This window comes from Apteryx rowi, unplaced genomic scaffold (genome assembly GCF_003343035.1).
Source record: "Apteryx rowi isolate R43461 unplaced genomic scaffold, aptRow1 scaffold_194, whole genome shotgun sequence".
Classification (NCBI taxonomy): Eukaryota; Metazoa; Chordata; class Aves; order Apterygiformes; family Apterygidae; genus Apteryx; species Apteryx rowi.
Window position 1 is genome coordinate 1,526,657 of NW_020448241.1, and position 24,130 is coordinate 1,550,786.

The 24,130-nt window shown below is 40.2% G+C and overlaps 1 protein-coding gene across 1 annotated transcript in view; it reads left to right on the forward strand.

Moving 5' to 3' along the window:
- The first annotated feature begins 36 nt into the window (after nucleotides 1–36).
- SH3KBP1 (SH3 domain containing kinase binding protein 1) overlaps nucleotides 37–24,130 on the forward strand; it is a 29,057-nt gene continuing 4,963 nt past the window's right edge. The window contains exons 1-2 of the mRNA XM_026062837.1: nucleotides 37–476; nucleotides 22,566–22,723. Coding sequence (XP_025918622.1) covers nucleotides 473–476; nucleotides 22,566–22,723 — 162 coding nt within the window. The 5' untranslated portion in view covers nucleotides 37–472. The remainder of the gene's footprint in view (nucleotides 477–22,565; nucleotides 22,724–24,130) is intronic.

The following is a 24,130-nucleotide window of genomic DNA, read 5'->3' on the forward strand; positions in this document are numbered from 1 at the left end:
GGGAGAGCCAGGCGCTGCTCGCACCCTCGCCCTGCGGCGCGCAGCGGCCCGCGGGGCACGGCGCCCATCTCCGCCGCTCCGCACCCGGCCTCGGCCGCCCTTCCTCCCTGCCCGGCAGCGGGAACCCAGGTGGCTGGCAGAAGCAGAAGGCTGAGCCCTTTCTCTCGCCTGATTTCTTTCCTTCCCCCCCCCCCTTTTTTTTAAATTAAATATATACGCTGAGGGAAGCTGAAGTGTTTCTAGCAGGAAGCAAGATACAGCCGGGCTGCTGCGGGTATTGAGAGCGGCAGCCGCAGGAGGAGGCAGCAGCAGCAGGGGAGCAGGGAGGGGGACCATCCCCATCGGCAGCCTCTGCTCTTAGCCGCGGCGGCGGCGGCGGCGGCTCAGGCTGCCTCTCGCCCCCTTCGCCGCGGCCAGCTGCCGCAAACTTTCAGCCTGTTTCCGCCGCCGGGCGAAGCCCAGCTCGACATAAATGGGTAAGTTTGAACTGTTGGCTGCGAGTTGGCGGCGCCGGGGGGGCGGCTGCGGCCCCCGCCCCGCTGGAGGGCCGGGGGCGGCGGGGAGGGAGCTGCCCGCCACCTCATCCGCCTCCTGCCTTTTCACTTCTCCCCCCTTCCCTTCCCCTCCCCCGGCCCGTCTGATAATGGCTTTCGTGTGATAGGCGGCGAGGTCGGGGTTTGCCGCGGCGGGGCGAGGGCCGGGCGCCCCTCGGGATCCCGAGCGGGGCTGAGGCGCTTTCAAGCCCTCCGTTGAACCGGCCGGGTGGCCTCTCCGTCAGGCAGGTCCGCCGCGGGGAGCCTGGGGTGCGGTGGGACCGCGCCGGGCCRGGCCGGGCCGAGCAGAGGGGGGACCGGCGCCCCGGGGCAGCGCGCGTTGCGCTGCTGCGGCGGGAGGATTGAAGGGCCCCGCGCGAGGCTGCGGGCGCCGCAGTGCCCCGCCGCCAGGGGGCGGCGCCGGTGGCCGTTGGAACCGTTGCGCTGGGCAGCCGCCGCCCGCCCGTGAGGTGGCTCCCGCGGACTTCGCGACGGGGCTGCCCCTGCCTGCCCGGCCCGGGGCGGGCAGCGTCCGCTACCTGTGCGGCGAGGGAGGAGGCGGCTCCGGGCCAGCGTGGGCAGCGGGAGGATGAATTGTCCCATTATACGGGGTGAGGAGCCGAGGCGGCGGCGGCAGCAGCGGTGCCAGGCGCAGGCTGGCTGAGCGATGCGCCCCTGGACATYGCCGCTGCTCCCTCTGCCCAGCGCCGTGTCCGGCAGAAAATGACGGAATCGAGGGAACAAAAGAAGCCGCCCCGTGTTGGTAGGCGGCCCGGGAGTACCCGCCGAGCGGCCTCCGCCGGGGGCTGCCTGCCTGAGCGAAGCGGCGAGCGGCGCGCCGCAATACCGGCGTTTGGCTGCCCTTAGGCACCTGGTTACCCCTTTTGCTCACGGTAGCGGAATTGCTGTTGGGGTAACCTGAGAGCAGTATCGCTAAAACGACTAAATATACTGGATTATGTGGACAGACATTTTACACGATTTTTTTTACCCGTTGTAATACAGTGGCGTTAGGAACCTAGCAGGGAAAAAAACACCCCTTTGTTCTTTGAGAGATTAGTTTGTGGGGTCCTAGCAGAGCTGTGCATAACTATGGTACCTGTGTGTTACAAGGTTAAGCACTAGCTTTTCTCCATTGACCTTCAGTTAGTCCTCCAGTTCAGGCTGAAATGCGCTCAGCCGTATGCAGCTGCAGTGATCTGAGTGAACTCAGATGCTGGTTGACAGTAGGCCAGCATCCCAGACCGCCACGTTTAATCGGGTGCATTCTGGAAGACTGTGTTAGGGTAAACTCACTTCCTAGTTAACGCTGCTCTCTCTGAACTTGTCTTCTGTAGCAACGGATAAGACTTTAAACATGGCACTGTAATGAGGGGTGAAGTTTTTACCCGATGAATGGAGCAAAATCTGTCTTAAGCTTGGCATGTCACAAGAAATCACGTTTTTTCTTCATAATCTTTGTTTTCTTACCCTCTCGCAGTGCGTGTTTTTTTTGTCTTCTCCCTAACTTTTTGTTGTGCTGCAATAAGACTTTCTGCTTTTTGCTTAATCTATAGCCCAAATATTGGCCTCTTTTTGGCTTCACTGTACAAAGGTTAAGGAAAGAGATAAAAGTGCAGTGAAGTAACTTCCACTGTTACAGCTCTAGAAAGCTTTTTGAATACTGTAACTTAGTAGTGAAAGACCTCTTCCCCCCCACCCCTTTATTCCTCCCCTCAACTGGCCATGATTGTATACATCTGGCTTCTTTAAAGCTCATTTTGATACTGACTTTCCTAACTCTCTGTAATTCAGTCTGACTTTCCTTTGCAGAACAGGAGTGGTGGGAAGGCAGGTATGTTTTCATTGCTGTTCTTATCTTAAAGGTTAAGTGATTCTTGTAGTTTAAAAACAAATGGAAAAATTATGTGAGGAAGTAAAGATGTATGAAAGTAAAATATTTCTACAAGATACTAAAAGAAAACAGTTTTATTAAAAACATTTTTAACATTGTTGGCATTTTCAAAAGATGTTTTAGATGCAGAAAATTATAGGTGAATTTTTTATATGTAGTACACTTAAGATTTCCAATCTTTTATTTTTAAATCACTTAAACGGTTTGAATATGGGGTATATGTTTTCCTGTGTGGTGCTACATATTATTACAAAGTCCAAATCTGTGTCTGTGTATATGTGTGTACATACAAATATATACACTATATATATATGAGAGAATATATAGTATATACTATATATACTTTCTCTCTCTTCTCTCTCTCTCTCTCACACACACACACACACACACACACACACACTCTTGAGTTTGGTGTGGGGTCCCAAGCTTTTTTACAGCACCTATCCCAAGCCTTACAAGAAATACAGATTTTATTGATGCTTTATAAACTCTTCTGTGACATTCTAGTTGGGGTATCTTAAAGTAATTTAATTTGTTCAGAACAGACTTGTCAGGAGAGTTTAGTGAAATAATGGTGATAGTTCTCTAAACATGAAATGGGGGTAAGGCAAAGACCTTAAAGGTGATTGACAGTGTGGAGGGAAATGTTGGGTCCCTACTTATGATGTCTGAGACTAGAGGAGGTAGTGTTTTGTGGGTGTATTTTTTTCCCCCCTAAGAATGCTGCTAAGAATGTGTATGGCTGGAGAACTCCTCTATCTCATTTGCAAGGGATTCACATACCAGACTGCTGTCCTGTAATTGGAGGTCCAGAAAACAAAGTAAGAAGAATATATGGTACCTGCTTATGGAAAACCTGTTTTGAAAAGCACCTCTTATCAAATTTAGAAAGAGCAAGGATAGAGTGTGATTCTAGAAAGCTGTGTTTTAACTGCCATCATCACAAAACCACTGGCATTGCATGGCTTCTTGTGTCAGTTGATACACACCTTCCAATTTCTGCAGCAAATGAAGGAAGGTCCTTTCTTCTACTAGACAGTCCTTACTTATCTTCAGAGCACAGTCAGTTGTATGCATTAAATGAGGTCGGGCTCCTATATAATAATACAGCTAAGAGGCTAAGTGGCCGAAGCCTTTATCATAGTGCTTGTCTAAATGGCAGGTTACAGATAAACACCTTCATCACCAAACTTGTCAGTGAGTCACTTTGTAGCTTTAATGTTTTGGGTTTTTTTGGTAGAATTGCTTTTCTTAATATTTTCCAAGACACTGTTAAAAATTTACAACTGGGATAGGGGAAGAGAAGCTAAGTTGGTTTTCTTTATATCAGATCAGATTGACCCCATCTATTATCACCATAGTTAGGACTTTGAATCCAGAGAGAGTCTTGTGCTCTTTGAAACAGTTACGCTATTACTACTGGCAGACTGGGTGGATTGACATTAGTGATTGAGAAAAATGCTTTGCTATGAAATACCATTGCTAGTTTGTAGACAACAAAGGAATATTACAGCAAGAAGTAATGAGATAGAAATAATGGGATCTGTCTGATTGTGCTGTACTAGGTGCAACCCCTTTTCCTGTTTTTCCCCTTTCCAAATTCCCTTTTGTGCCTATCCAGATTCTCCTCTATCCCCTGCCTTCCTGTTCTCTGTCCTGCTTCCTTCATAGACTCTCACCTCTTTGTCTTTTTCTCATCTCTTTACTTCCCTCTCCTCATTTCAGACAAGCCACTTCCTCTCTCTCCCTCCCTCCTATCTCAGCATCGATAGAGGGAGCACTGTGAGCACATTTCCTGCCAGTGGGGCCCACCCTGGCCTCCATCCGGCAAGAGCTGCACCCCAGAGCTGCTTCCCACGGTCTGCTGGCCCGTGGTGTGGGCTGGAGAACGCGCACCGCCATGGAGAGCCTGGGGATTTTAGCTGGTCAGCTCTAACAACTCTACAGTCCTACATGAAACGAAACATTTTTTGAGGCTTGAGCTTAGCAGAATTTTATAAATTTCACATAGAAGACAGTAAGTATGTTTGTGGCTCTGGATTGCTCTTTGTCAAATTTTAAGTTCCCTCTCCAAAGTGGTGGAGATTTACAATTGCTTTGCTGAGAGGCTCCAAAGAAATTTTTAAATAGGAATGGCTTGTGCAATTCATTAATGTTATCCTTGAAAACAGTTGAACAATTTCAGCTGAAACTTTGACCGTGAGGAAGATGATTAGCATGGAGTATTTTCACTTGGAGGTTTTTGGTTTTTTTTTAATAAGGTTTTAAGCAGCTGTAAACTGACTTTATGTAGGAAGTGTTGTGTAAAAAATCTTTGCCAACTTATGAAAAGTGTTTATTCTCTTTCTTCTGTGTGCTGTTACTTATTTTGATTTTTTTTTTTTATATTGTTGGTAAGTTCCTCCCTGACAATAAGGCAGTTGCATTAGAGCTATTTAGAAACAGATTTCCAGTTGTTTGGTGTAGCACAATCTTTATACAGTCTGTGAATGTCATCACTGTCTGAGTTCAACTGGAGTTTTCAGAAACTGTGATAAAATATTTTAAGTAACCTATTGGAAATTTCATACAAAAATAGCTGGCACAACTTTTTTCCTAGAAATCAAGAGATAATAATGTTCTTGTTGTAAGAGACTGTAAGAACTGCCGCCTTAATAGCTCAAGGGAGGGTCTGAAATCAAGAAATATATATGTATATATAAAAGATTATGGAAATAATTTAATTGTACAACCTTTTCTATGTGCTGGTATGTCTTCTGTTTGCCCCTTTCAAGTAGTTCTTCTTTGCTCAGTGTTTCCTTTATTGTGATTGTTTACTATTGACTGTTGCTTTTAGATCAGGAAGTGTGATAAAGAAGAGGATACTTAAGTTGATACAGTTTCTTAAAACAGTTAAATTCTTGTTGGTCTCTGTGCTAATCAAAGATTCGTATGTAGAAAATTAGGATAGAACAACTAGAAAAGGCATCTTTTTCTGCCCAGGTGTAAGGAAATGTATGTTGTAATTAAAATGCTTTTTTTTTTTTTTCTGATAAGTAGCTTTATTTTGATATTTGAACTGCTACTAGCACAATATATATAATTAATGCAAATCTTACAATTTATGCTCATCTTTAATGTCATTCAGATTGCTTCTTTTGTAATGATTGTTCACTAGATGTTAGAGGGTTTTCTGAGAATGCTACTGGTAATCACTCTACAAGCAGTGTGCCAGAATTCATATAGCAGATCAGCATTGACCTTGTAGATAATGTGTTGACTTTTCCCCACTTGAAGGGAAAGGAGGCATTCTTTGGGAGGAGAAAAAGGAGAGATTGCTGGTGTGAAATGAACAGCTGAACTCTCAGGTCTGAAATGTTAGAGGTCACTGAAGTGCTGAAAGCAGGTTTGCCCTGATGGGATCAGGGGAGAGAAAACAGCAACAGAGATGGTATCTGTTGGTTTTCTCCGATACTGCTGTTATAGAGAAAACTCATCAAAAACAATGATGAATTTTTGTATGGTTCTTCTCATTATTGTTTTTAAAATCACAGAATACAGAATCCTAGACCAAAGAACGGATGTTTTCCCTAGGTGCAAAAGCGGAAAGTAGCTATAGGGCATATCTGCATTCTGTACGCTGAGGAATAATGAAAGAATATATTAGGGGGAGGGGAATGGGAGAGGGCGTGAGTATCACGATTCTGTAATTCAGCTAGTGTTAAAAGCAATTGGTGATAGTCTGCTTCACACAGAGAGGAGACACAATAAAAGCTTTAAGTCTCTATGTGTGAGAAAATATGTAATACTGCAGTTCAGTAGTCATGGATTGTATTAGCAAATAGAGGGTGTTTTTTTTCCTTCCTATTATTGATCATTGAGGACCATCAGTAGAAACCAAACCTTGAGAATGCAAGTGGTCACATCCACTTCAAAGCTATATGGCAGGATGACTGTTGGGATGCCCCAGCTCTGTTTTCTTTTGAATATAACTTTGACTTAGAGAAAGGAGTGCCCAGGATGATGAAGGATGGAGAGGGAAAGATGTCTTTGTTCTCATTCTTATGGCAGTTGGTATTCCAATGTGGGTGTCACCGAGAATTTGTTCCTGTTTTTTGATGAAGATTTATCGAGTTGTTGATCACCAATTTCATCTGTGTTGAAACAATTCTCTCTAGCAACAAGGATAATGCAATACAGAAACTGAGCAGTTACGTGAGGAAAATATCCCTAACCTCTGTCTGTAATGTCAGTGCAAAGAGCTGCATTTTGAACAGTGCCTTTGAAATTCACTGGAAATATCATAGAAAATCAAAAAGTTTCTCTTTCCTTTCTTTCTCTAGTCGTTCTTTCATACTTTGCAGCAAAATCACTTCTGATGACTGAAAACAGCTCACACCAAAAACGGTGTAAATCTGTTCATGAAGAACAAAATCAGTACTACTGTGCAACTTCCCAGGGAACTAATGCCACACTGCCTTCTAAAAGATATCAATACAGATTGGTTGCATTTGTTACAAGTCAAGGCCCAACTTGGTCTCTCAGTATTTAATTAGCTTTCAATGGTCACACTGCTCATAAGTAAAAACTAAGTGGTTTGTGCTCCATGAATAATTCATAGTAAGTAAATTTATGCGACTTGCCTTTTATAAAAAAGCACCAAAAAGAACAAAAATCCCCACATCACTTTGTGTCCTCTGTTTGTGGTTTCCAGGAAACTGTTTGTTAATTAACAAAGCAATGTGTCGGTGCTTGTTATTTATAATGAGATCTCAAAACAAACACAAAACTCACCTCAGGGTGTGATTTTATTGGGGGTTGGGGGGAGGAGAWGGAGTTCTCAGTGATCCGTGCAACTGCTGGTGCTATGCTATGCTGTATCTACTTGCCAGTGACAGCCTGAGTCTCTTTGTATATAGCACTGTCTTTCCACATTGATTAATAAATGTCGTAGTTAAAGGTAGCAAAAGTATTAAAGTATAAGTGTACAGGTACAGAACTTGTAATTTCTGAGCCACATGTAAAGCCATTCATTGAAAACTCTCATTTCAGGTTTAAATCAAGTATGTCATCTATCTGAGGTTACTGATTCATCCTCATGACTGGCTAGAAACATCTTTAACACTCTGGTAACTTGGCAGAGTGAACTTTTTTTTTTCTATGATAGGCTTGTGCAGCAGTGAAAATTTGCTATCTTTGTGACAACTGCAAAACTGGCTAGTAGCTAAACCTCTTCATTTCTGCAGTTCTTTCTGTGATGTTTCCACAGGTTCTTACTAAACTGTTAATGCTCTGTTGTCTATTGCCTCCTGTAAGAAGGACACACAAGAAATTCCAAAGTCCATCCAGAAGAAAATAAGCCTTTAATTTGGGGGTTCATTATGATGAGGTTTAAACAGCTTTTTCCTATCAAATTCAGAACTTACATTAAAAAGTTGTTTGACTTCTGACCTTATGTTTCCAAATGTAAGGATGAATAAACAGGTTTACAAGAGTGGTGGTGCTTATTTATAAACAATATTTGAGTGCTTTATGGATGAAGATCGTTTACCTGGATGTTGGTCTTTTTCATCAGTTATTTCATATAAATGTGTCCTTATTTTTGCATAAAATTGGTGATAATATCATGTAAAGACCTTTCAGTCTAGGCAAGACTCAGTCTAGGTACGCTGTTTTGGCGAGACTGTAGAACTGCAATGTCTGAATATAAATAGCTGACTTTTCTGCTTAAACCRCCATTAAAAAAAGAAATCCTAAACCCAAAAGAATGCAACTTTGTTCCCTTTGTTGACTGAGCAAAGAGAACGGAAGGCAAAACGGGTGCAGAGAATAAAGCCCACAAATCAAGGCTAAGGTTGAGAAGCTTTGCCTTCACTGCGTGACCGAACAGTTTGTGACGACTGATACTTCTGAACCTCTGATACTGAGCACCAGTACTTCTAGGAAGGATATGGTCCAACTAACTTGGAAAAAAAAATGCACCCATTTTCACATTTGAAGGAGTTTGAAGGCCACCTGCTAGCAAGAAATACGTACAACTTCATTTGCTGGTTTAATGGTAGTTTGAACTCCTGTTCTAGAAGAATACTAGAGATGTCTGCAAATTTATTTACAAGCCCTCGTGATATTAAACATTCTTTTTGTATGATGCACTACACTTTTTATTCTTCAGTTTTTATTTTTGTTCAAGGAAAAAACAAGTTGCTGACAGTTGTTGACAGCACTGGCTTGGCAGTTTACAAACTTCTGCTTTTTGTAGCATTCTAAGGCCTATATTTTTAGATTGCTGGTAGGAAAGAAAAGGTTAACCTCTATACAGTCTTGAAATCTAGAGTTGTTTAAGACTTTACAGAATTTGGCTTCAGTATCAAAATATTTAACAGTCTCCAACTAGTAGATTTGATTTTGATACATTTCTGTAGTTTTGTTATGTTTCTGTTTAATGAAACAGGTGACATTTAACTTTGATCACATTCTAAGATTATAAGTGATTTGTTGTGTTGAGTTGATCATTGAACTAGTTTAATTTCAATCTGATACTAGATTAATTTTTGTTTTGATTTCATAGTTAGTTGCTCTATCTTATTTTTTGAAATGTATTCTTTGTAGTTTTTTTGTCCTGGTAAATTAAACAGCGTAGTTAATTATTCCAGTAACAGAGAACTAAAACTTTTTGTGGATTTGGGTTGAATGTTAGCTACTTAGCTTATACATTTGACCAGCTGCTCAGTTGCTTTCTTGATTTTAGCCCATCCATGTGTTGATCATGTTGAATCAAGTTTAGTTATCTGTATGAAACTACTCCAGTTTCATAGGGGTGGCGTGTATTTAATAGAGGGGTTTCTGAGTAAAGTACATCCAGTTTAGTTAATTGCTATTTTATTGGTGGAAGATCTTAATATAGCTGAAAGAACCCTTCCATTTCTTCATCTGCCCCCTTGCTTGAGTCGGTGCTACTGAAGTCTTGAACTGGATGTCCTTGCTTGATGAAGACAATGTGTCTTTGAACAGCCAACTAATCTGTACAAATAAGATCAGCTCTTTGAGTTGCAAGAAAAGCCTTTCAGCTGGGACACAGAGAAATCTTACTGCTACTGTGGCAACCTCCTTTGTTACAATTGTTTTAATATTCATTTGCCTGGACCACTGCTGCTTGCTGCCTCCCCTTCTCTGAAGAATGATCTCTTATAAAACTGGGAAGTATCTTTCTGAGAAACTATTAATTCTCTTGTATCTACTGATAAGGTGTTTTGCTGTATTTAAAAATAGAGTTGAAATACTCTTGTCAGTTCTACTCTGATCACTGAGGTCAAATTGAGTGCTTTTCGTTCTGTCACATCATACTGCATTTCAGAATTGCTCTCTTTGATTTGCATTGAGCATGCCGCTTATTTTAAAGACTACAGATTTTGTATGTGAAGCACCTATAAATAGTGCTCTTGATTAGTTGACATCTCAATTATCTGACTTTGGTTCATGGCAAATTGAGATAAATGGCTTACAAAGATGCCACCTCATTCCCAATAAACGACTGTGTGATGGTTCAAAGTTGTCTGTACCAGTTCCGCAGTGGTAGAGTTCTTTAATATTTATTTGTCTGCAACGTATTTTATCATTTTCTGCACAAGTGTGAAGAAACTATCTTATTTGTTCCTGTGCCTTTCTTACTCCTTCACCCCATTCTGTCACTCAGCAGACAGACACTCAGGTGTTTTTTTCTTCTTCATATCACTTGCAGAAGTGTATCTATCTATGCTTCCTTTCCCCTGTAAGTTGTTCTTATTTTTAAACAAATCCACCTCTCTGCGTCCCAGCTATTTCTCAGGAAAAATGCTCTTCACCCATTCTTTTTTTCTTTTTGATATCTAGTACGCCCTCATCTCTTCATCTACTCTTCCTTCAAATTCATCTATACTTCTCTTTCATCTGTCTTTCAAGTGCACTACTGTTCTGCTTTTAGGAAATTCTCCTATATACTTCACCTACAAAGTATGCTTAAAACTTTCTGTATTAAAATGCAAATATTCTGCAGAAAATCCAGTGTGGACTGCAGCAAGTTTATGGGTGGTCCTCTACTAATTTAGCTTCAGAATTAGGGAGACGACTCAATTGGTTTCTCATAAATGCCTTGTCAGGAAGGAGAGGGACTGTCAGTCTCTTAGAGACTATTGCTTTAGTCCTCTGAATTTTTTCGGGTCTGAATTGGTACCTTTGAGGTGTGTTCCACGTGGTGTTTTGCCATCCACCTTCGGTGTTGTCTGACTCGGTGGGATTAAGTAAACCGATAGAATAGTGGTCCTTTTGTGATGCATGGAGGAAAAACAGGTTGTGGAAGTTGGTAAAGCTGACTCTGAAGTTCGGATGTTTTTGAATTTTGAGAACTTAAAAGCAGGATGTTGCTATTTTAAGTAGAACTTCAGTTCCCGTTTGTTTGAGTCTGTCAGTGTCTTTCTCAGGAACCAAAAGGAAGGGGTTGATGTAAATTCAGGCTTACTTGGCAAAGAGATCCCAAATGCATGAAATAACCTTTTCCTCTTTAGATCCTTCTAAAATGTAGCATTGGTTTTGGCTTCCGATTTCCTTAGCTACAGGAGCTTGGATCATTGGAAACTAGGAGAGGTCACTAGAGATTTTTCACATGGGTGGAGATCAGGAAACTTAGATGAGAAGTACAGCTTTCTGCTTAACCTTAGAAGAAACGGTCAAGGCGGATAATAGTCAGTGTCAGCTCTCTCTCTGTTGCCTGTAGTCCTCCTGGGGGCATAGTTTTAACCAAAGTGCTCCCTTCTGATTGCTGCAGAAAGATTCTGTGGCAGCTGCTGAGGAGACGGTTACTCTGTCCAGAGTAGAATCTGCCTTATCATAGCTTTCTTGTCAGCATGCCTTGTTCTGGTCCAGACAGAGCCAGGGCTGGTCACTGGGGATGGGAGGAGGACAACGACCTTAAGCAGACAATTGTTTATAGAACAATAAGGTTCATTGCCTCTGTTTATGTTTACTTGGATTCCACAGAGCTCCATCCTGCTGCTGTTTTTCCCCTCTTTCCCTGTATCCTGGATGCAGCAATGGGCTCTTCTGTCCCAGTGCTGACTATTGTTTGTGCTTTCACTCTGTACTCAGCTCTGCTGGGCCTTCTCATTCAACCAGCACACAGTGGCTCAAATCCCCTGTTGGAGCAATGCTGTCATCAGGTCACAAGCTGTTCTTGCTCACAGTGAAAGTCAATGACAAGCTTTCAGATGTACTGTTTGGCTTGCATCAGGTTTTTGCTTTCAAGATTGTCTTTCTAAGGAAAAGCTCTAGGTAATATCTCATTTTGGAAGTTTATTCTAGACATAAGCTTGTCTGTCTTCACAATACTCCTGAAGCTTTAAACAAGGAGCCCTCTTGGAAGTGAGGGTGTCTGTTTCTGCAGGTGGAGGAGACTCCTTGAGTTCTTTAATCTGCTACCAGAAAAGTCTTCCAAAAGAGCTCTGGGGAGCTGTCTCTTCTACTTGCAGCATAAGACCTGCCTTCTGGAAGGCTTTGCCTTTTTTCAAAATCCAGAGAATTTCTTTGAGAGAAAATGAAAATTGTAAATAAAATTGTAAATTGTAAATAAAATTGTAAATGGAAGTGCCTCCTCACACAGGCCTAACTGACACACGGGATTTTGAAAAGCACCATAAAAACAAAACAGGGAAGCCAATGGCAAAGATGGTGGGAACATCTTTGTTCATACAAATGGGAAAAAAGTGTACTTGGTTTACTGTGAATTCCACTTACTGGGACATCTAGAAAAAAATACTTGCAGAAATTGGTTTGAGCTGAGAGAAAACAGGCATTAAAGATACCATCTAAAACTTTGTTCTTCAGAATTGCCTTCTGAATTCCAAACTTGAAATTTGAAAACTTTTTAATGTATAGAGTCAACACATTTTATCTGATATGATAGTTAGGTTTATTTGCCCAAGGCTTGTCTGCGACCTGTGAATCCTTTCATGCAATAGTTACTGCTTCTAAAGCAGCTTTTCTTTTTTGGGCACTGTTACTCTTCCAGAGTTTGAAGGAGAATAGAAGAACCTGATAGAAAAAGAGAAGTTGATAAGAATTATGAACAACAGCCTTATGAGATTTCATTATTAATCAAGAAAAAAGTATCATACTGGTTGGCAATAAGGGTTTTTTTGTTTGGTTGGGGGTTTTTTTTGTCACTGAATGTGTCTTTCCTCCAAATGCTCCTACCCTTCTTTTCATTATTGCCCACATAATGGAACAAGTTATGCAGCTTTAATCTTATGCCTTATTCTTTTTTGTCTGTTATTTCAGTGTAATTTAAAGGTCAGTGGAGATGGTTTAATGCTAGTATGTAAATCTTGAATTGGACCATAGTGGTGAGATGCAAATTAGCTATGGTCTGAGCTCTTGTATTTAACGGCTATGAGCTCCAGCACACACCTAGCTTTTACAGCTCCTGTAATGCCTGACAATACATTGTGTGTGGAAGCATGATAGCAAGTGTCCTTTTCTTTGGCTTATAAATAATTAAACTGCTGAGGAGTTCTATACTAGGCCTGACCTTTCATTGAATGCTAAGTTCTGTAGCTTAAAATGCTTGGATTTACATAAAAGGGAGGTAGAAGAAAAAAACAGAAAAGCTTCTGATTATTTCTGTTCTACAGCAAGTCCAGGTCCTGACTGTTGCACAACACATCTCTTTGTGACCATTTATAATGCATCAGTTAAAGCATGACGCTGGTTTGTAGTCTTAATGTTTGACAAGTCTGATTGCAAGAGCTGCTACTGGGGTAAACGGTTTGCAACTGCTGTCTTAAAAATAATACAATTTCATGAAACTGAGGGACATCTATATTAGTTTTGAAATTATTTTAAGAGACAGTGTTTGTGTGTAACTGACATTACATGGTAAAGGGCTGTAACGCATGCCAAGAATTTTGGCTGTGTCAATCTGTTGCTGCCATCAATCTCTTCCTGCAGAAACTGCCACTCCCARCAGCAGGCATACCACAAGATGTGTCTGCACGGCACTTCACAGTCTCGTTCCTTAAGGTAAATCCATCTTTACCAGTACTTTGAGAAAATGTGGTTGTATGCAGAGGAATGCATCCTATTCTCCCCATCCTCCTCTTCTGCAAAAGGATTGCAACTTTCATCAAAGATGTCTGGTGATAGTAACATCCTAGACTTCTGTGGTGAAATTCTCCAGAGCTCATCTGTGAGATCACATTCAATGATACCACATGTTTTTCTAGTCTTGTTTTTAGTGAGACTGGGTGAATATTGCTCTCATAGAAATTCGAAAGTTTTAACATTTAGTCAAAATCTGTACAGTACAAAATACAAAGATTATGAGGAGATGTTTGACAACAAACTCTTCTTACCTTCCTGGGAGTTAAATGATGTTACATTGTATCACTAAAAGGGTAATTTTTCCTGGGCTTCTGGTAAGTTCTTTTTGAATTGGTCTTCCACCTCAGTACTTACCCATCATCATCATCCACAAATATTATTGTGGAACAAGAATCAAGTGACAGTTGCACTAGACTAGTATTTCCGAGTAATCTTAAACAGCAGTTACTTTTCATGATATTGACTTTTCTATCCTGCTCCATTTTTATGTTGATACATTCTTCAGTAGGAGCTCTCATGAATTTAGCTTTATATATATATATATTTATTTATTTATAGTAATACTTATCGCTATATTTAGCTGTAAGTAGTGTAATCTTCCCCCTCTTTGTTCTGAAGAAGTAGCTAATATCCCTTCTAACCTCTCAATTATCTGAAAATGTGATTTAGACAACAGAAGTATATTACCAACAAGTTTTTATGAATATATAGTTTCAGTCAAATCAGAATTATTTATTTTTGTTTGCATAGCTTAAGTTAGGATTCTTGTCTCCTTTTTATATATTGACCCCAGCAATGGATATGTATAATTCTTTGTACTTTTCAGCAGAACTTCGAAATTATTTTTGTTGATAAAATTTAGTTTCTGGAGGAGCTAGGAACTTATGTTGAGATGACACTGAATGCTTCTCTCTGGATCTAATCAGTCTTCCATTTCTTCTGAATGGATTGTTATGTGCATTAATAGTTGAGGGGAAAAACAATGTTAGAACAAGTGAACCAACTCTCAAGACAATTTTACCTTTAAGAGGCATTGTATAACTTCAGTTTCAGGTTAATGCAATGTGTGTAGACTGTGAACTTGATTGCAATGTGAATCGTGAAATATGCTTGTTTGTGAATGCTGTATACTGGGAGAATCTACTGTATCTGAAGAGGTGCTCCAGTTGATAGATTGATGAATTAAAAAAAAAAAAAAAAAAAACACACCGCCACCACCACCAACAAAAAACCTCTTTCAACAGCAAGTGGTCCAAAGCAGAAGGACCACTTTGCCCTGTAGGAAATGATAAATTAACTTGTGGAATGTGAGTGCATCCCAGAGGACTAGCCGTATGAATGCCAAAGAATACCTATACCATATATAATGTGCCAAAAGGGTTAAGGAGACTTGGCCCAATTAAATTAAACATGTATCGTTGGATCTGAAGTAGAATGTAAGGGAGCCTTTGGAATACAGATCTAACTGCTGTAACTTAAAACTATCATGGTGATGTTTTATGTCTTTGCTTACTCTTTAGTTGCTTGTGTGGGTTATCAGATATGGTTTGGCATATTGTTTTGAAAGCTTGTATCGGAGATAGGAGTGTGACATTGAATTTAGTGGGAGGCAACTGTTGCAATTGGCCAAAAAACCCAAACTAACAAACTCTTAAAATGTATTGGAAGTACATGTCTGAAACTGTTTGCCATGTGATTGTTAGGAGATGCATGCTTTATGTGAAGGAAACTCCCTGCATACATACAGCAAGACAGATATACTGACTTACTCTTGCTCCTTAGTTACCTAACTGTAAACGCAAGACTTCTGTGATGAATTGTAGTCATGCTAATGCCTTAGTGCCATAAAATAAAGTATTTTCTGCCCTGCTGGGTAAGTTCCACTAGAATAACTTGGTGCTTGTGTTTTCAAAAGCAGGATACAAACATACCAATCCCACTTCAAAAACCAGAAGACTAACTCTCCTGTTTTCCTGGAGGATAGCTAGGGCTTTATGTAAGTGGGAGAGCTTTCAGCTCTGCTGCTGCCCGGAGAAGAATCTCGGTCCCAAACAAGAACGTTCACTTTTTCCCCCAAGTTAGGTAGTTTAAGGTCTTCCCAGCCAGTCAGCTGTGTGAGGCTGTTTTCAAACACTTGAACACTCCCTGAACGTAGGCAGCAGGAGGCAGTGGAGTTCAAGAACGTGGGTCCCTTCAGTTTTATTTCTGTGGTCCATGCCCAAATGGCTGGTTTTGGTGCATTTCTGTGCACACATGTATGTTTACGTGTGAATTGTACAAAGGACCTTCGTCTCAAATGCTCCGCATATATCTTAAGTGCTTCAATACTGGCTACTATGGTTCCATTGGCAAAATGACGCTGAGGGTCATGCAAGTGCAAACTGTGTAAGGGGCATTCGTGTCTGTGGAATACATAGTTCCCTCGAAATGACAACAAATAAAGAATCCCGACTGCAGAATTTGTGATTTCTGCAGAAGAAATACATGTGCAAGATAATTGTAGGTTTATTGATATCATTAAATTTCAGACTGTGATTGAAATGACCATATGCTTTCCTCATAAGTACAAAAATATATATATATTTACCAATATAGTTCTCTCTGAACATTGTTTCCATTTCAACTTTTTCCTGAATCCTTTTGTTAGTGTTGGAAGCATAGACAATTGTCTTTGCRTAAGACTTTCTAGTGGGATCCCTCCATAAAACTTCTGTTCCTCTGAAGGAAATATATAACAATTTAACAACAACTAGCTTGTGTGACTTACCATCAAAGATTTCCAATATCCATAAAAGTTGTGAAGATATTGAGGGGTGGCTGAGCACCAGCAGTAGCAGCATTTGGGTAAGGGGCAAGAATGGATTGCTGAGGCAGTTTTCAGCTGGGAAGCCAGCTTTCCTCTGTCCTGCAGGCTAGTGAGGAAAACTGCTGCTGAGGACTAGAACATAAAAAGATGCATGTGCATGACCTTTTGTGGTGCCCCATCTGTGATTTCTCTGCTCTTTACAACTGAGGAATACGAGTGAAGATATTATTCTAGGACTATGACTTTTAGCTCCCTCCCTCTCCAGTATTTTCAAAAGGGAAATATAAAAGTATGTAAACTGAAAAGTGTTGCCTTAGCAGAGGAGTTGCTGTTTACTGTTTAGCATGGATGTAACCTCTTAAAGATTCAGTAGTGGTACAGGTTTTTTTCTTCTGATCTTAAAGTTTTTCTCTTCCTCCCAAACCTCTTTTTTTTTTTCATGGAGCTGAATTCTTGTAAATACTTTCAGCAGGGAGTACTATTCCTGATAGTAAGTGTTGTGGTTTTTTTGTTTGTTTGTTTTTTAAGTAAATAAAGATGAGCAAAATCTGGAATTCATTTTTCAAGAAAATTGTGGCTCTTCAGTGTTCACTTGGAGTCAACCAAGTTAAATTTTTCTGGCATACCTGTGCTTCAAAGTTAAGAGTTCAAGCTCTCTTAAAAATCCCAGTTGTCGTTTACATTTAAGCTGTGAAGTTAATGGTATATTAACGTTATTTGTTTTTTGTGTGCACTTTAGAGCTAGCAGATGACAAAAGACTTTTCCATTTTGGTAGAGTGGTGCCTGAAAGGGACTATTCAGAGGCTCCTTCATCTAGAAATATAACATACAAAGATACTGAAGAGTTGAGTCTTCACAGACTACAGATTATTCTGCTCTCTGGCAGGAGACCCCCATCCAAAATTTCTGTTCTTTTGTAATAACTTAGTGATTTCCTTCCCAGATGCTGACTAACATTCAGTTATTACTTATCCTCATCATAAAACAGTTACAGCATTGGTGCCTGCAGTAGCTCTGATGGTTCTGGATAGGAATGACTTGGGAGTCCCAGATGGGTGCTCAATGATTATGCCAGTGCAGCCCCGTTTATTCAGTGCTGTGCCCGCTGTAATAAATCCTGCCAGGTATTATGTAAATCTATCTTCTTCTTCCTCCCTCAAACACATTTGTGCTATAACATGCCACGTTTGGTTGGCCTGCCAACTGCTCAGTGTTCCTGGAGTCCTGAAAACAACTGTGTTATAGGTCACATTTGGTCTTCAGGCCATCAGCTGGTCTTATGGTTCTAGGTTGTCAGACCAGGAATATCAAATAGAAGGTGACTTTTTTCCACTGAGTTCCAGATATGACATGTTGTGTCATTTGGTCTGATAAAAGGTGCTGGATTATTTTTTCCCCCTGCTATTGGATTCTAATCTCTTACTAGAGCTTTACTGCAACCTATTGTATAACAAAAATGCTTATTTAAATCATAAAAAAAAAAAAAAAAAATGGAGGAGGAGGTGCCCATAAAGCACTAAGTGTAGAACATGCACTGGCTCATCCCTATCTCTCCCTTACAGAATAGCACCTTTAAGACATTGTCAAGCAAGTTTTGAGGCGGATGGATTTTGATGGCCAAATTGTAAACCAGTTATAAAATGTATTTGTAGCGAAAATATTAATAAACTATTAAGTGTTTCCTATACAAATGGATATCTGTAACTGCTTTATAGAAGAATACCATGTACCAAGAAAAAAAAAACAACATAGTCCAACTTCTTGATTAATATTTTTTGATCATTGATCAATCTACTGTAGGTGGTAGAAAACACGAAGCCTTCTGTAGTCACTGAGACCTTCCTGCTGAGGCTTACGCAGAGTGCAGCTYGAGTGGATTGTTGTGTGATTCCTGTTCATGCTATTGAGTTAATCTTTGTTACTTGTAAAGAGTTATATTTATGCAAAAGAGAAAAGCTCCATTGCACTCTCACCTGAGGAAATGTAATTTGACCATTAATTTAAAGCTTTAGTGTAGGAAACCTGAAGGTAGTTTGTCTACTTTCAGTTCTGATTTTTAGGGTAAGCCAACGCAACGTGTGTTTATCAGTCACGTGAAGCTGAGTGACTAACAATTGGAAAAGCAGAAAACTTGTAGTAGAGAAAGCTCTTAACCCTTTGGCTGTCTTGTCTAACTGCACACACTAGTTCTAGGGGCTGTGTTTGTGTGTGAAACCGTGCTGCCGCGGAAGGTTTTGTTGCCATGTGGATGCTGTTACTTGGGTGGAATAGTGCCAAAGTCGTTAATAACATTTCCATTGTGCCTACATGCTTCAGATGTCACTAGAAACTGGTTTAATAACGTAGTTTTTGTTGCACAGTAGCAAATCTCTGTTTCTTTTCTTGATTCATTTCTTGCTTGGAAAGACACAGTACAGTAATTGAAAATGGCATGAACTCAGAYACTTCTGTCTTCAAATGTTGGTGATGTTAAAAAAACACGCTTATTCTGACTTGGTCAGTCTTGAGAGACTAGGTTTTACTTGTAATTTAAATTGTTGCAAGGAAAATAATAAACAATAATCAATAGAAAGCTTCTGAAATTATTAACAAAATCATTTCAAGTACATACATAAGACTAATTCAGAGAATGAAAGGTGGGAATGATTGAAGCTTTTAAGTTTTTGGAGTCTTTTTTATCAACTTTTTTTTTCCAGTTATGCTTATTTTAAATGTAACTGAAAGGTTACATTTGAACTTCTGCTTCACAGCACTGACATTTCAAATTCTGTATTTTAAACCCAAACCAGTAAGTGCTAATAAATAAATAAATAAAGCCTTTGTCCCTGACACTGCAGTAATGAGTTTACTGTGCTGGTCTTCAGCACGGTTGGCAATAACTAGTTTTGATTCTGTTTCATGGGATTTTTCTACTACAGTTTGGATTGATGGTAATATAATGTAAGGAATAGTTGATTGTGTTGGCATAGGAATGAGCATTCCCCTTTCAGATCAAAAAAGCTTGAATAGCTTTTGATATTGGATTTCATCTCTGAACTCAATGAATGCTTCTTAAAGTGAAAAATGCCAGCTTCTGAGAGAAAGAACATAATAGCTAGTGTTTGTGAGTTGGGGAAGGTTTGACTTTCAGGCATCATGGGGTGAAATATTTTGAAGAAAAAGGCGCCAAAAAGATAAGCCAGATCTGTCTGCCCCAATTTTGTCATTTTATTTTGCTTTTGTCTTAAAAGGTATCAGGTTTTGGCTGTTAGTGCAACAAGCTGTTTACCTTGGCAGAGTTGGGCTTAAGACCAGCCTTTGTTGGTTAACGAATAAAGTTAGTCAGAGATCACTGTCCGTGGAGTGTTTTCTTACCTCATAAATCATTGTGCAACCTGGGATGCTTTGTTAGGCCAGTTCCCAAGGAGAGATCTAATGCAGTGCTTCAGGAATGAAGTATGATGTGCTTGCAGATGTGTAGCAAAACCCAGATCTGCTTTTCCCTTACCCTATCTCCATCAGTCCAGTCTCCAGTATTGATCCAGCTTCCTGAAGACAAAATTTCACCTCAGAAGAAACAAATGAGATTGTTTGGCTGGCAGAATGAATTTTTCAAAACATAGTTTGAGAAAGTAGCATGCAAATCCTTGAGTGTGCTTTTAAAAATAAACTTGATATAAAAGCTGCAGCTCCACAGACCTATAAATTATGAAGCACTTTTAGGCTGTTATATGCTTTACAAGCATCAGTAATGTGATGAATGAGAATTTGAGTGATCTCAGAAGCACATTCTTATTAGTTTGTCTAATCTGCACATTTGTTAGGTGTGCTCTTATTCCTCCTTCCAAACTGTACTCTTGGTTTCCTGTTGAAAGTTTATAAACATCTTGATTGTGTGCTTCATTTTTGGTGATTTGTATGTCTCCATCAGCTTACACACACTTATGATACAGTAATTAAATTCTCTGAGAGGAGACAGCTTTTAAAAATATTTATATTTTTTTAATAAGTAGAAATATTTATAGAAAGAGAAAAGCCTGAACAGTGAAGGGGGGGGTTTGTTTGTTTAATTAAACTTCTAGTAAAACAAAAGTGGTTGCACGGATGCAGCTGTCTGTATATGAAGTAGTAGTAGCAAGATAGACACCTTAAGCTTCAGGAAGRTGATTCCAGTGCCTCATGTCTACCCAAGCACCTGTAGAGTCAAATCAACAGCCCTGTCCTACCTTTTGTTCTCTCTTCAGGGAAATAAGAGAATGAAACTGTTGAGAATGATGTCAGTTTTGCAGTCATCTTCAGGAAAACTTCAAGCCCAGCAGATGATTGGCAGTAGTCAGCATGGATTATGAAGGAGAAATCACATCTGACCAGCCTTCTGTGATGAGATGACTAGTTTGGTGGCCCTGGGGGTGCTGGTGGACAAGCTGAACATGAGCCAGCAATGTGCCCTTGCGGCAAAGAAGGCCAACGGCATCCTGGGCTGCATTAGGCAGAATGTTGCCAGCAGGTCAAGGGAGGTGATCCTTCCCCTCCACTCTGCACTTTTTCCAGCAAAGTGAGTGCTTGTAGATGATTTTATAGATGAGGGAAAACTGGAAAGCAAATGAAAAATTCCAGTCAAACAGAGTGCAGTGGCTTTTAGTCTCAAATGAAGAACAGCGGGCATCTGATGTGTTCGTCATTTTGACCTTTTTAGCTCTGCTGAGATGGCTCTGAACTCTGTTGTGGCATTATTGTGAGAAAAAGCAGCTGTGGCTGTTTGTGGTTGGAATAAGTTGCATCTATGGTTGAGCTGGTAGTCTGCAATGATGGGTGAGGTGTGCCTATTGCATATCTTTTTGTTAAAGGTTTTGGAGGTACTTGGTAGTGTGAGATACGCAGGCCTTCGGCTGCAGGCTGGTGCCCGGAATGTATCCGTAAGTCCGAACGATCTTTAAGCGATGACTTGCAGGCTGTGGGGGAGGGAGGGAGATGTTTGTCTTTGTGTCCATGTGACATTTTGGGGGTGGAAAGGAATAACTGCTTTCCTGTCAGCTTAATTCAATCTAGTTCTCAGGGCTTCTGTTATTTAGGCAGAACCCTTTACTGTCTGTGGTGTAGTGGTTAGCTCTGCTGTGTGAGCTGTACTGCTTGTTTGATGGCCAGATCTTGCAGAGTTTTCATAGCCACTCATTTGCACAGAAAGCAGATGTCTGTTACTAATTCTCATTTTTCTCTTTCAACATTTGAGGTGCTAAATGTTTGCTGGAACATCCTGGGGCATGGTTTTCCACTGAAGAAAACAGGAAAAAAGGCTTTACAAATATGGCTATCCTTGACCTTGCCAGTCAGGCTCCTTTAGTAGATACGTGATGATCTGTAAATATAACCATAACTGCCATATCTGAATACCTCATATTCAGTATTTCTGATTCTCCAAAGAATTTTTTCCTGTCTCCATGACTTTCCTAAATCACTACAGTGACTGTATAGTATATATGAGAGAATCTACAGGAACCTTGTTGCATGTGTGGTGTCAAGGGTCCTTCCAGGAAAAGAAAAAGGCATACCATATAGATGGTAGCAAGCTTATAACACGCTAGCGTTTGATAGCTGGCATTTAGAAGAGTAACAGTATTTTATCCTCTCATCCTCTGATGTGTAATCACAAGTGAAAGTGAATTTTTTCCTGTCACTGGTGAAATCCTGCGAGAGTGTGTTCACACAGCAGAGGTCTGCTTTACTGTATAAATAACAGTGAAACGTGGCATGATGCAAAAAAATCTTAATAAATACTTTTTAGTTTAATACTGGTGTATTGAACAAAGTCAGTGCGGTGACCGTGGCTTGGAATATTTATGGACTTGAGAACGCTTCCAAAAATAAAACGCCTCAAAAGTCCTGCAAACCAAGGCTAAAACATTGTCCAAGAAATAAAAGTCAACTTCGTAGTGCTGCCAGCTGAGTAGATACTGCTAAAGTAGCACAAATCAATTTCCTTTAATCAGCAAAGAAAAATGTACGCCATTTGCTGTCTTAACCATAATGGGCCTTCCTGAGGTTTTCTCTTTGGCCTTCCTGTAGTAGTTATCCACAAAATATTATTATTAAATGTGGCCTATTTGCTGTACTCTCGTGGTTGATCTGAATATATTACTTTCACGGAGACTCTGTAGCTGGATTAGTGTTTTCTTACTCCTTTCAGAGGCATGGAAACTTAAGTGTACAGTCAATAATTACACAATATGTGTTTTTCTCTTTTAGTGGAGGCGATAGTGGAGTTTGACTACAAAGCTCAACATGATGATGAGCTGACGATCACTGTAGGTGACATAATCACCAATATCAAGAAAGATGATGGAGGCTGGTGGGAAGGACAGCTCAAAGGCAGAAGAGGTTTGTTCCCTGACAACTTTGTAAGAGTGAGTACAAAGTGGAACCGTTCTTGTGTTGTGCGTATACGTTTTGTATGCTATCCTGTTCAGATTAAGTACCAGCCTTTTTATCATAACATTTTCTATATCTAAAAACATAATATATTGCAATATGACATTCCATTGAGGCTATGTTACAGAAAACAGATTGTTTTGAGAAACAATGTAGTTTTGATATCCTGAAAATAAAGGTAGCTACCCCTACATTTCTCTGCTATTTAGTGATTATGTTCCACTAGTGTGGTCTGGGAACAGCTTATATTTCAAAAGAAATAAAACAACTAGTCTGCAGTCTATTCCATGACACTCACAATATTTTCTCTTCTCTATAACTGTTTTTTCTTTATCTGCAGAGTGCTTTCTTAGGTTTTATAGAAGCCTTATGTGAAAATTTATTCATGGCTAAACTAGTTGAGAATAATTAAAGTGGATTTTTCCAAACAACTGCTTGTAAAATAAGCTTCAAAATATATATCATTACTTTGTATTTCATGTGATGTGCCAAATAACTTACAGAAATACTATTTTTAGGATAGCTGTTTAAAGTTTTAGAAATATACATATATTTTTAGTGGGGATCTGTGTATGTGCATGTCTACACATTTCTGACTAGCTGTTAGTAACCTCTGAGTGTCCTTGATCCAGAGGTCTGCGCAAGCAGATTCCATTGCAGATCTATACTGTTAGTTTCTATAAATCTCCATAAACTTAGCTCTCTGGCTCAGAAAGAGAGACCAAGAACTACAATAGATTACCTAAATAGGATTTATGTAAATCTGTTACTGCAGCTTCAGAGAGTCTTTGGGACTTCCCCTTTTGAATTATATGAATATTTTTTGTTGCTGTTGTTCTAACTGTGTGAGCCTGCTCTGTGTTTATGCATACACACACAATGAAGTTACTCCATTTTGCTTCAATAACAGTGCATATGTCAAGATAACTTGGGGAAGCAGTTAGGTAGCAAAATTGCAGAGCCATAGCAGGGGGTCATGGGAACCTCTAGTGTTCCTAGGGGGATGAACATACATGCATCCTAATGCCTGTTTGGGAAAGAGGAGAGCTCTGTGCGTAAGGAGGGGATGATGATGAGGAAGTGGCAGCCTCAAGGAGATGGAAGGGAGTGGAGGGAGAAAATGTGCACCCTGTTTCTTACTACATCTCTGAAAGTCCACACTTTAGGGTAAGGGAGAGAAACTATTTTGGGACAGATTGTTTATTGATAGTATTTTTATTTAAGTTTGAACTCTGTTAGAGTTGTGAAGCAAGCTTTCTCTAAGCTTTCTCCTGTCTGATACTTGAAACATTGCTGCTGATTTTAGGAGATTTTGGATTTAGTTTCATGAACAAATGTGGCCAAACAATTTCCATTATGAAAAAATTATGATCTAGTATGGG